At 37.5% G+C, this 13,917-nt stretch overlaps 1 protein-coding gene across 1 annotated transcript in view; it reads right to left on the minus strand.

Annotated features, from left to right (window-relative positions):
- The window catches only part of si:dkey-21a6.5 (tumor necrosis factor receptor superfamily member 9), a 64,691-nt gene that overhangs the window by 27,865 nt on the left and 22,909 nt on the right, over window positions 1–13,917 (minus strand). Inside the window, exon 2 of the mRNA XM_028801629.2 lies at window positions 386–556. Within this exon, the coding sequence (XP_028657462.2) occupies window positions 386–556 (171 nt within the window). The remainder of the gene's footprint in view (window positions 1–385; window positions 557–13,917) is intronic.

A 13,917-nucleotide genomic window follows, 5' to 3' on the forward strand; every position in this document is an offset into this window, starting at 1 on the left:
CGGGGGTGGGGGGGGGGGCGGGTGGGGGCAAACGTTAACATTATACAAAGTCATTGTCTGTGTGTATACCTGCATTGTTATCGGCATTGTTATCACTCTTTAATTTAATATTGTTTTTTGTATCAGTATGCTGCTGCTGGAGTATGTGAATTTCCCCTTGGGATTAATAAAGTATCTATCAAATCTAATCTACATAAATTCAAGCCAAATATATAGTTTTAACATCCTGGTATAAAATTTTTACAGGTAATATATATAATCAGACATTTAAATAACTATTTTGTGGAGTTTAACAGTAAACATAGATAATCCTAACACAATTAAAGTTTTAAATTAAAATGCGGTCTAAAGCAGTAAATTCTAGCACTGTTTGGTCTTTCCTTACCATTACTATAATGGGTTCCCGGTGAGCAGGCCAAACAGGTCGATATGTTTACCATTAAGCATTCAGGAGATGCAGTGCTGGAAAGAACAGCACTGGTTACTGTAGAATTGTTGCTGCTCTCTGTGCTGTTTGAAATTGATGGACCATCTGTAGTCTGACTGACAGCAAAACCTGGAAGCATTTACAAAATAAAATAAACATTCAACAGTCGACTATAAGTAAAATACTATTGTTAAAAATTATCTTTTTGCCATTGCAAATGGGGAGGAATGAGACAAATAAAATAGTTTTTCAAAAGGAAAAACATTCAAGTACACATATGAAGTAAGTTGTATTTTGTGTTTTTTTTTTTTTTTTTTTTAAATATACATAATAAAACATCCTGCTATGGAATAACACTCTTATCCCATCCAGTTTCTCCCTGCCCTCTACCCAGTGCCAAGATAAATTATTGCTCCCTTATAAACCTAAAATCGAAATGGAAAAGGCTCAATAAATGTAACAATGGGTTATATACTGCACATAAATTTTAGAAAATGAAACATAACACACCTTAAATATAATCATTTAGCTAAACATGCAATTAGTACTTTCACATTTTTTATTTTTATTTTTTTTTTTAAAGTCCATTCAGGAATTTGTGTTTCAGACATGAGCCTTCTCATAACTATACTTAAAAAGTGTTTATTTCACTGTTGTCCATTTCAGTCCATTTCACTGTTGCCTGCCAACTATGAAACTAGAGTAGAATGATGCATTGTTCTTGAGTTGGAGAAGCTTGTTGGTCAAACCAGCCCAAAAAGAAATTTGGAGTTTGTAGATACAATATTGTTCAAACAAATGTTCTCTAGCAGAAAATGCCAAGTTGTGTCATAATGTGGAAACCTGAAAAATATCTGTCAATGTATGCTGTGACACATACAAAAATGAAGGTAAAAATTGAACACAGCTCACTACTTTGACATACAGTATTACATTATGAACGGCAAGTTCAATGTGCAGTAAGGAAGAAATATGTAGGAGACCTAAACAACAGAAAGAGCTTATTGCCTTTTTGATTATTAGTGAACCAGGATTACAGGTCTTTTGCTGCACTAGGATGTGATGCAGCCACTGAGGATGAACTCTAATGTGTACCTGTAGAAGTTAATGAGAATAGATATAGAAATGTGAGGTGTCCACAGATGTCTGAGGGTGTAGAGGTATTGGTAAGCCTTTCTGAAAAAGAAAAAAAAAAAAAAAACTATGTTGTGCACTCTTCAGTTCATCGGTAATAGTCACTCCAGGAATTTTAAAGCTGCACACTGTTTCAACAGCATCAGTGTAGACAGAAGTGGGGTCTGCCACCTTTGTTCTTAAGACTATGACTTGTTCCTGGTTTTGCTGAAATTTTGGGTGAGTTTATTGTCCGAACACCACTAAGTCAACAGGTAAACCTCATCTCAACAACACTAGAATTCCTGAAGCCTGTGGTAATATTCGTAATGACGAGCCACCTTCATTTTACTCGCCGCTCCTCCTCACTGCATTAATTGCACACCGACTACCCCATACCCCACGGAGGCAGCTGAAGTCAGACACAAAATACTCACAGCTGGAATCGGTTTATCTGGGCGTGAGGTGTTTGGAATTGTATAGGAAAACATATCCTTATTTGAAACTTATATTTCACGTGTGTTCCATGTCTACAACAATCAGTGTAAATACAGGGTGACACTTCCTGTAAGGCATGTTGAACACATCTAAAACAGATACTTCTTCATATGTTATAATAATAATGACAAAAAGCGGATGTAAAGTGTATAATGTGTGAAGACGTGAACGTGACAGAGAATTTTAAAAAAATGCTAATTAAGGTGGCCCAGCATTACGAATATTTTCACTGGCTTCAGGGATTGCAGTGTTAAACTGTCACATCACTGCTCATGATAAGGCCTAGGATGGTTTTGTCATCGCCAAATAAAATGATAGAGAAAGCTGTAACTGGCCACAGAGACATAGGTGAATAAAAAGTACAGGAGGGGTCTCTACACACTACCCTGTGGAGTGCTTGTGTTGAGGGTCAGTGTATGATGCTGCTAAGGTCTGTTTTTGAGAAAGTCCAAAGTCAAATTGCATAGGATGGTCCTAAATTGAGGAGGTTGGTGGTACAACAGTATACAATGCTAAGCTGGAATGCACCAAAAGGACAGTTTTTATTATTCTGATGTGCCAGGACGGTATGAAGTGCAAGGGATATGGCATTCCCTGTGGGCCATTTGTGAGGACATGCAAACTGGAGATGGTCAGGGATACGTAGAAACGTCTGTTTAAAGAGAGTGCCACCAGTCTGTGGTCATTCAGACTGCCAAATATGGTTTTCTTAGGCACAGGAAAAATCGTAATTTTGAAGCAGCCAAGGACCAAAGGCTCTCATAGTGAAATATTGAAGATATCACTGAAGACATCAGCTAATTGGTTCCTACAGGTTTGGGAATAACTTTTTTTTTTTTTTTAATAAACAAAATATCAGGCTTTATCAGGGTGGATGAACCTAATATTTAGCTGGGTTAGAAAGTTAGAAACTTGTTTTATTCTAGCTTTACCCAGTTCTTTTGGGTAATTCACGCTTTACCTGGGTAATCCTAGGTTTATCCAATTTTCAGGCTTTACCTTTAAAATAAATAAAAAATATAAACAAAATGCTGCAATACTTTTATGTTTTGCACATACTTCCACAATCAGCATTTTTACAATTTTCTATTGTTAATTTAGATATATTTTTCTACTGTACTGCTGTGATGAATGGGTAATAGGTGTACTAATAAATTTTTTAACACTTCTTGTGCCCGTAAAGTATTGCTTTGTTCTTGATCCTGTTTTGTTTCACTCTTGAACCTGAAATCCAGGATTTCCTGTTGTAAAACCATTAAGCATTCATCGTAGCAAATAAAAGTTGGTTTTCTTTTTCATTAAACATAGGAAATAACTACAATATTTCTGATTTTCTTTTTACTATTATAACAGCTATTATATTTAAAAAATAAATAAAAATCGGCACTTTAAACAACATTTTCAGTGTCAGGAAAGCACACTTACCCACCTCAATCAACACATGTCTTTTGGAGAATGCTGACTTGACACAATTTGTAAAACTGGTAGAATGAAAAAATTAAGGTTATGCGTTATATTTTTTCTGAATCTGTAAAGGAGGAAAAGAGTCGTGTATGTTATTCTTTGACCACCAGCACCCCATTCTGCAAACTTAAATTGGGCTGCTCCGCACGCTTGAGTTAAAAAAAATAAAAAATAAAAAAAAGTCTTGTGATGTTTTGAAGTTTTGCAGTGTAATTTATTTTTTTACTTAATGGCAGAATATTTATGTTCCTGTTAATGAAAATGTATGCTAAGTAAAATATAATGAGAAGGGAATACTTAAATATCACTATAATAAAACAATTACTACTTTCAATAACTCCTTTTGTGAAGCACTAATAGTTTCACTGTGCCACGACTTACATAAAATATAGATGGGCACTGACTTCATGTCTTTTGCAAGTAATCATAACTGATTTTAGTTTCATATACTGTATGCATTACAGGCATGTGAAGCATTCTAGTTCCACTTTTCTCTTCGATCATGCCACTTTCCATGTATAGAAAGTCCTTTTTGTGCAGGAGAATCAGTGCACAAGTCATAAGTGCTACATGCCACTCGAGCAAACAAGCAAAATAATAAAGCATAAAATGGCATGTTAAATACAAATACACATACAGTACCTGTATAGTAGAACTTAGAACCTTTAGCCTGCATTCAAATATAAGGCACTCTGTATATTTCCTAATAATCTGTGAATAAGCACTAGGGCTGTTAAATTATACTAAAATTAGGATTTGAACGCTCCTTTTAAAAATAAGTAAATATTTACTTATTTTTAAAAGGAGCATTCAAATCCTAATTTGGGTATAATTTAACAGCCCTAGCGCTTATTCACAGATTATTAGGAAATATGCGGACTGCTTTTATAGGCACTCATCCATTTCCACAATGTTGACAAATCTCATTACAATGTCTGCATACGCATTCAGATCAGATGAGGAATCTCTAAACAGGTTCCAGTTTGCAGGATCTATTTATTACCAATCATATTAAGTTCAGCTCAGTCTATGCTGGGAGCACTGGGAACAAGATAGAAACCAAAATCAAGATAACACACCAGTTTATTGCTCTCAGTTGCACTTGCCAGTTTACATGGTTCTTGTGATGCTGGAAAAAAATTAGTAAAGCCAGACCAGACAAACTCTACTCAGGCAATTCCCAGATAGAAATTCAAAACCATGTCTCTGGAGATGAAGCAGCAGCACTTAACACAATGCCTTAAGTGAAATATAATTTATGGTATACTGTATTTAAGAGTACACATGCTGTACAAATTAGAAAATAAAAAAATTGGTGTCTCAAAAAGCTCCTACTCAAAAAGAACAAACCACATTTTTCTAAACATATTTTAGAGATATATTTCAGTTTTATAATGAATAGCATAATTGACAATCACAATTTGAAAATTCCAGACTTAGGGTCTCAAGTTGGCATGACTCGGTCCACAAAGTACTCTAGTCTTTTCAACTCTGGCATTATAAGCAATGTATTGCAAAGCCAGGCATGCATTTCTCCAAGGTGATTAGGATGGGGCAATATAAAATTCTTAGATCTTGTTTCAGTCTATCAACAAGATTGTTCACCATTACAAAGTGCTATACTCTCCATTTGCCTCAACATACTATGATTTTGCTGTCAAGTTATTTTTAAAATAAGATCACATCTTTCCACCTCCTGTTTCTTGGTTCCCTTTCTCTTTGCCATGTCTATCACAATTTAGAGCCTTCTCCTTCGGTTTCTCTTTCCAGTATTAATTTTTTTTCCTCATTCATCATAACCCCGAGAAGTTACTCAAAATTCAACGCCCTTGTTGAAAATACTATCCTCTGTAAGTAAATACAAGGTTTCATGAATAATACACTTGAAGTCTTGGAGAATCTATATCTACCACTCCCACTCCAGACACTCAAGTACCCCAGAGCAATGTGCTCAGATCATGGTTGTTGTTCCAGATTTATTCACAGTTGTGTTGACAAGCATGACAACAATTCCCTGTCATTGAGTTTGCTGGCAGTTAAGACTGGTAAACAACTATGAAAAGACTGCCTACAGGGAGGAGGTTAAACTTCTTATTAAACTGTGCAGTTACAACAACCTGTCCTTCAAAGTCAGCAAAATAAAGGCTCCAATTGTTGCCTTCAGAAGATTTCTGGAGAGGTCATGCTTCTATTGACAGCAACTGTGAAAACAGAGATTAGCTTAAGGTTGGAAGAGGTCCACATTCCTGAGGATCTCCCATAGTATCTTTAAACTATTTCTATTTAAAAGTCAAGAGTGCCTTCATTTTTTTGACCAAAAAAAAGAAAAGAAAATCTAGCCACTACCCATCAACCTCCCCTTCTCTATTATTAAATTCTGCATTTACACACTGGAGAACATACTGACTAGTCTCATTACATGGTAGTAGGGTAAAGGAGGAGATTAAAATTCTAACTGACTAGTGCAGAAACTACAATCTGTCCCTCAATGCCAGTGACTGACAGCAGCTGCTAGCTCAGTGGAAAAGTGATCATTAAAATTGACATTATTCATTATTCAGACTGACTGTAGCAAAATTGAGCTTTGACGTTCTAATGGCACTACATTACTGTCGATTGTGTGGAAGAATAATGTTAGGGTAACATAGCATTCATCTTAAAGAAATAGCATAAAGGGTTAATAAATGTCAGAAACCTTTGCAGGCATATCAGGCAACCAGATAAAGAACAAGTGAAGGATGATACTGAAAGATGACTAAGAAATCAGCAGATGTCCTATAAAACAACGAGAATGGACAGTAGTTATATGCACAGAAATTTAAAGGGTGGAGACTCAAATCAAAGTTATAAGAAGAACCAGAATAGACTTATTTAATACAAGTCATTTTGATGTAAACCAACCAGAGTAAATGTATGCATTGATTGACAGTGTATGTAAACTCAATAGTTTCTAAAATGAACCTCTATTCTTTGTTTCTCTGATCATTCTGACCATGCTGTAACAGACTGCTTTTTCCCCACCAAGGGATTTTGCCGAGGAGTAATTAAAAGATTCAGTACAATGAATAGCTATTCTCCTGCCTGATTACTGATTTGTCCTGTTGGAGGAGGTTTCTTTTTTTAGTAAGATGTTAAATTTATACCACATTTTCATTATCCTTTATCACCACTGGTTTAAAGCAACTGGTCTTCTAATGGAAGCTGAGAGAACAGAAAAATCAATCAAGACCGCAATTACACAATTCAGACCATCAATAACTATAAACAAATGACCATTGGCTAGTACAGTAATCCCTCTTCCATCGCGGGGGTTGCGTTCCAGAGCCACCCGCGAAGTAAGAAAATCCGCGAAGTAGAAACCATATGTTTATATGGTTATTTTTATATTGTCATGCTTGGGTCACAGATTTGCACAGAAACACAGGAGGTTGTAGAGAGACAGGAACGTTATTCAAACACTGCAAACAAACATTTGTCTCTTTTTCAAAAGTTTAAACTGTGCTCCATGACAAGACAGAGATGACAGTTCCATCTCACAATTAAAAGAATGCAAACATATCTTCCTCTTCAAAGGAGTACACGTCAGGAGCACAGGCTGTCAGAAAGAGAGAGGAAAGCAAACAAATCAATAGGGCTGTTTGGCTTTTAAGTATGCAAAGCACCGTGGCACAAAGCTGTTGAAGGCGGCAGCTCACACCACCCTCCGTCAGGAGCAGAGAGAGAGAGAGAGAGAGAGAGAGAGAGAGAGAGAGAGAGAGAGAGAGAGAGAGAGAAAAACAGTCAAAAATCAATATGTGCCCTTCGAGCTTTTAAGTATGCGAAGCACCGTGCAGCATGTCGCTTCACGAAGCAGCTGCACAGAAGGTAGCAACATGAAGATAATCTTTCAGCATTTTTAGACGAGCGTCCGTATCGTCTAAGTGTGCGAACAGCCCCCCTGCTTACACCCCCTCCGTCAGCATCAGAGAAAGTCAGCGCAAGAGAGAGAAAAGTAAGTTGGGTAGCTTCTCAGCCATCTGCCAATAGCGTCCCTTGTATGAAATCAACTGGGCAAACCAACTGAGGAAGCATGTACCAGAAATTAAAAGACCCATTGTCCGCAGAAATCTGCGAACCAGCAAAAAATCCGCGATATATATTTAAATATGCTTACATATAAAATCCGCGATAGAGTGAAGCCGCGAAAGGCGAAGCGCGATATAGCGAGGGATTACTGTATACTGACTAGTTGCATTAAAATTCTGGAATTATAATTGCACTCTAGCAGATCACAAGACCCAACAACAGCAAAAAGTGAAAATGGCACAGTGAGCATAAACTGAGCCTAGGGAGAAAGAAAATGCAAACAGCACGAATCTGGTGTTTACACTCCTTTTTTAAAATGAGAAGGGCTCTTGAGGTAGTAGAATTCAAACTCTGAATGATATGTGCAGTTCTTAATAGACAGATGTATTAATCAAAGGTGGGTTTGTGTGGTTAAGAATATTAAGTGTGGGCATAGTTTTTAGTTATTTGCTTCACTACCATTTTGTTACTGGTACTTGGGTCTGAAAGCAGGTTTTGATACCAAATTCAAAATTAAAGTATCGATCCAACACTACTTTATGCCTACATTTATAACCGGACTCTGAACTCCTCTAACACAGGTTTACTTGTTACACTAAGAGGAAGAACCAAGCATAAATGAAATGGTGAGGTGTTTCTTTGCTCTTATTTACAAAAAAAAAAAAAAAAAAATCTGGAATGCTTTACTGATAGAGAAACAGCACACTAATACCATTGAACAATTTAAAAAAAAAAAAAAAAAACCTGCTATAAACCCACTTTTTTCATTTAGACTTTTCATAATTCTTTTTTCCGTACTGGTTGTAACCGATTATAAAGAGAACTACAATATAATATACTTAAAGGATCTGCACAAGTCACTATCCACTATTTTTCTGTTTTCTTTTTCTGGTGGCATCCTGCATAACAGCCATCTGATCAAAGTACCCTGCAGCCAACTTCAATGTGGGAAAAGATGTGGATGCTACAACTCTGATTAGACTCACAGCATCTAATATTGTAGGAGGATGCACCATCATAATGAATGTATTTCACAATTATGTTATTTAGAATGCTCACGGGTCCTTGGAACAACTACTGGTTTATTTCCTCTAGAATCACATTGTCGATATTTTCTGTTCTAGTAGGGATCTTTATATTTCTGTCTTTTCTAAGGAACAGCACCTGAACCATTTGCCTTCATTATATGTATAAATGAGAAGACTGTATGATATAAGTTAAATTAAATACTGGCTTACTATTGCTTTCTACATTCAAGAATGCTCAGAATCACAGACATATATATAAATATGCCTAGCATAATCTGGGAATAACTCTGCACATATAATGGTATCCCACACTCAGTTATAAGCAAAAGATACAAATCAATCTACCCCAAACAGTCCAGTGAATCACAGAAAAGGTTAAGATCAAATAATCTTAAATACTTCCACCTTGCTCTGGATTTTCTTGAAAACATGTGAACACTGGACATTTTTTTGTCGAATAAGGACATTTATTTGTATAATAGCTGAACTCCACCAATTTTTCTGAACTTTTAATTGAAAGATGTTTTTTTCCCCCCATCACAAAGGAATAAATTCCTTGAAGCTTAATAATATACTCTACAGATGTTTTCTGCAACTTCATTCTCTAGTGCAGATACAGAGAAAATATTGCTAAGTACATTACTGTAAGATTAAATCATGAGATTATTAGTTCAAAGTATGTCAATTCATTACCAATAGAGATCTCTAAATGTTGTGATACCTAGTTGATTTCCATAGTGTAAATACTGTATAGGTTACAAAAGGCATGTTTGCATTTTTATAAATACGCTGTTAGTGCCCCAAAAAGTTTTGAGGTTACACTGGGATGAATGAAGGATTCCATAAGTAAGTGACAGCAGACTATAATCCATTTGCAAGAATTTGCTAGGTGGTGAAAAGCAGGGTGATGCCACATCACAATTATTCCTCATCATCAGCTTTGCATTCATTTGCTGGGATACCATCAGAGTGGTAGACCCTGACATCTTTCATTTGATTGAAGGCTTCAGTGATTTTTTTCTATGGCTAATGGATCTAGATGTGTATTTTCTGAATTCTGAAGAAATGCTTGAATGGTGTCAACAATTGATTTACAATAAAAGCAGTTGTTCTTACTGCTTTTTGCAAGATGGTGGCATCATCTTTCATGAAGTTTCTTGAGACCAAAGTGCTGAGGTGCAATTTAGGCTCAAGAAACACTATGCACCCCCTCTGCTATATTCTGCTACAACTTGTTCTTAATGACCTTCCACTGGGTCTGATTAGGTCTTTCAGTTCAAACATGGAAGCATTCCTGAAATTCATTCTTCTTTATGGAGTCTTATATGGCTCATCTTTAAGCACTTTGGATACTTGTAAATAAATTGAAAATTCACGACTGGATGACTCAGGCAACGGCCAGTTAAGCTGGAACTATTGTTAAACACAGCTATGGCTATCTTTCATGTCATCACTGTTACATAGCCTAGAAAACACCAGTGTTTGCATTGGGGATGTATCTGTGATTTCCTGTACTGTATTTGGTTTTCTGGCAAAGCACTGCAATGGTGAAGAAAACTTCATGATACATGCATTTGCTTGAAAAGAACATGCAATTGACCTTTCCAACAACTTTAATACCAATCGCGTCTCATCATCCTTTGGAGTAGCACCCAACTCCTGCATTATAACATAGTGCGGCAGATGGGGATTTTACCCAGCCAGGATGCCTTGAAGAAGGACGGACCAGGACAGAGTCAATGCCTCCCCCGGACACGAGAGGGCAGGCCCTCTTGTTTGCATCAGGGCCACAGGATTGGAGCTTGGGAGTTCAATCCTGCTGGGGCCCGCGGCCACCGCCAGGGGGAGCCTGGACAATTACAAAACCTTAGATGGCAGCACTCTGCCAGAAGATGATCTGGGGACACCTGGAGTACTTCCTCGTGCCCATGCAGCACTTCTGCCACACCTGGGAGTGCTGCCGGGAAGCGAATGGGAGCATACCTGGAGCACTATACAAGAGGATTCCTCACTCCATTCGGAGAGCTGGAGTCAGGAGGTAGAGAACAGAGCTTGTGAAGAGAGGAGTGGAGGTGGCAAAAGGAGAGAGAGAGAAAATAACTGAGCATTACTTTTGGGAGAATTGTGGGCATTTTGTGCTGTGAAAAGGAAAAGAACAAGAAATAAAGGCGTGTGCTTTTGGACTTGTGTCATGGTGCCTGTCTGTGTGTGTGTGGGGGGGGGGGGGGGTTTAAAGGGGGTTTGGGTTGATTTACCACAATAGTTTATTTGATGTGAGGCGCTGCATCTTCTCTGAATGCATGGTTAATGTGGAATATATTTTAATATCAATACTGTATTATTTAAAAAAAAACAAACAAAAACACACACCACACACTATATCAGGTAACTAGAGAATATATTAGGTGTATTTCTACATTAAAAAAAAAAAGCTATGCTCTGAATCAAACAAAAAATTCTCTTAAAGGTTCACCTACAGTATTAAAGAGTGCTACTAAAACTAGCTATTACAAAGCAGCAATGATTATGAAAAGTGGTAGAGATTTAGGTATGATAAAGTTTATAAAGTTCACAGAATCTGCCCCTATACTGCTAGCATTCTAACATACAGTACACCCCCAAAATTCACAGGGGTTATGTTCCTAGAGCACCCGCAAATTGGGAAAAACCGTGAATTTTGGATGTGGTTAAAAAATGCCTATTTTTATAGTTTAAACCCTAAACATGCCCCCAAAACACTTTATTTTTAGGTAATGTATTAAGCCGAGTTTGAAATTAAATTAAAGAATGTAAAGGTAAACCTGCATACTGTACAGTACTGTACTGATATGTCACCCGCAGTGCTAGAATGTAAAATACCGATGTTACCGCCGTATGTACTGTAATTCATGCAAGTGCATTTTTATTGTCAGAAGCCTTAGAATGTGCAGGGCTTTTCGGCGGCATCTTGGGGCTTTAACACTTAAACTGACACATACTTTGCGTTTAATGCATCCCTGGACGCCAAATACTTTTTTGCTGCACTTTAAATAAACGTCACAATTCACAAAGAAAAGTGAAATTTTAATGGAACACTTTTTTTTTCATGCAAAGAGCATCACAATTACTGCAACACTGATCATTTTACACACTGCTAATGAACTGTAAAAACTATTTAAAAAACAACTAGAACAATATGTACTAAGTGCAACTGACGCAATGGATGAAATTCAGTGAATCACTGAGTCAGCTGAGCTTGAACTGGCTGAACTCAAGCACACAGAGGTAAACGCCGACGCTGGCAGGCTAGTCTAGTGCACCGGCTCAATCCCAGGGACAGTGAGGCTGCAGTATGTCACGCTTGGGTCACAGAATTGCACAGAAACACAGGAGATTGTAGAGACAGGAACTTTATTCAAACAAACATGTCTCTTTCAGAAGTAAAACAAGCTCAGAATGTAGTTAGTTCTCGATTAAAGAATAGACAAGCATCGAAGGGGAGCACAACGGGAGCGGGACCACCAACAGGAGCAAAGGATGTCTGGGGGAGGAGAGAGAAACAAAGCAATCAGCCAAAAAGGACAGGTGCTGTTCAGGCTTTTAAGTATGCGTAGCATTGCGTGAGATGCATATCACGAGACAGAGCAGCCGCAAGTAAGTCCAGTAAGTAAGGAAGCAATGTAAAAGTAGTCTATCAGCGTTTTTTAAGAGGGTTTTTTTTTTGAGGAGTGTCCATGTCTTCTAGGGGTTTGTTCAGCCCCCCTACTCACAAGAGGCCTGCAGTGGCCATGAGCTGGCTGCTCAACAAATGTATGGCACTGACTGATCAGCTCCTGCATGCTTGCAAATGGCACTGAGAGAATGGTTTAAGGATTAAGAGGAACAAAACAGAAAACACAAGAACACTCAGCTGAAGATGCATCACAGTCAATCAGCAGCAAGGAGAACTGAATAATGCTGTAGTGGTCCAGCACCACTAAGATTCACACCGTCGAGAAGACGGTGATTTATTTATTTTTATGGTGGAGATTCCAGGGGCGCACCCAGCCTTGGCCCGACCAGCACGCGCACACACACAAACAAAGACAAAAGCAAAGCAAACCGGTAATCAAAGAGCAAATAAAGAATATAATGAAAACAAATTAAATAAATGACAACAACAACAACAATACCACCCCTATTCCCTTTACGGCGATTACACATTAAATATAACAAACCACAAACAAAACACACAGTAAATCATGAAAAACAGCAACGGATGAAATGTAATGATGAAAATAGATTGTCCAGAGTTCCGCACGTTGAATGTGAATGTAAAACCAGTCCTACCGCTAGTTCCTCAAATGGTGAACACGGGTTCAGGAGCGCTCCTTTCTTTGCAGGATGGCCATGAATCCACTTACAGTCCTCATGTACACAGGCAGACAGCAGACAATCCAGGATGAAACAAATAAGTACAGGTAACCCAATAGAAGACATTATATATATATATATATATATATATATTGTATATTATATATATACACATATATACACACACACACACATACACATACAGACCGACTGATGCGCAGGTCTAACACTAACCAATTTTGACAAAACCCCTAAGAGGAGCACTAAGGGTACATGAATAAACAGAACTATCATAATAGTTAACACTTTCTTAATCCAACCATATACCAATACTATGGGTATAAAGAATATTTATTTATCCATCCATCCATCCATCCATCCATCCATCCAGAGAAAAGAAAAGACATTATCAATGAGATAGTTTGCAGAATCAGTGCATTGAGGAAAATTGAGCCTGCACATTACGAGGAATGTTTGAATTAAAAGTGTTAAGGATTTCCATAATTTTACATAGCAAGCTAAAAAATTAACATGGAACCCAGCAAGACTTTTCTTTAGTTTAGCTGAAGCAATATGTTCCAGCTGCATAAAGACACTACAGTACTTACATTTTTCTCACTCTCATAGATAATGTGCTCTCTCAAAGGTAGACACCAATTCAGGAGTACAGGAGATGCAAATGGATATACAGGTACAAAAACAAAGTGACACGAAATGTTGAATATGGAAATAAGAGATACATTTTTATAGGCCTCTAACTACCCAGCCCTTGCAAGAGATGTATAAAGAATGCCATGCTAAATTAGCAGCTACATAGTCTTAGGTAAAGCACAATGCCTCAACTACCGCAAAACTATGGAGCCATATTTAAGTCTTTCTGTGCAGAACATTAAAAGTGATTGTGTGATTCATATCTACAAACAAGCTATTTTCCCCAAAGACCACAGGGGTGAAAGCTTAACTAAAAATGTAACAAAATTTCTTAGCCCT

The sequence above is a fragment of the Erpetoichthys calabaricus genome, chromosome 5, assembly GCF_900747795.2.
Source record: "Erpetoichthys calabaricus chromosome 5, fErpCal1.3, whole genome shotgun sequence".
NCBI lineage: Eukaryota > Metazoa > Chordata > Cladistia > Polypteriformes > Polypteridae > Erpetoichthys > Erpetoichthys calabaricus.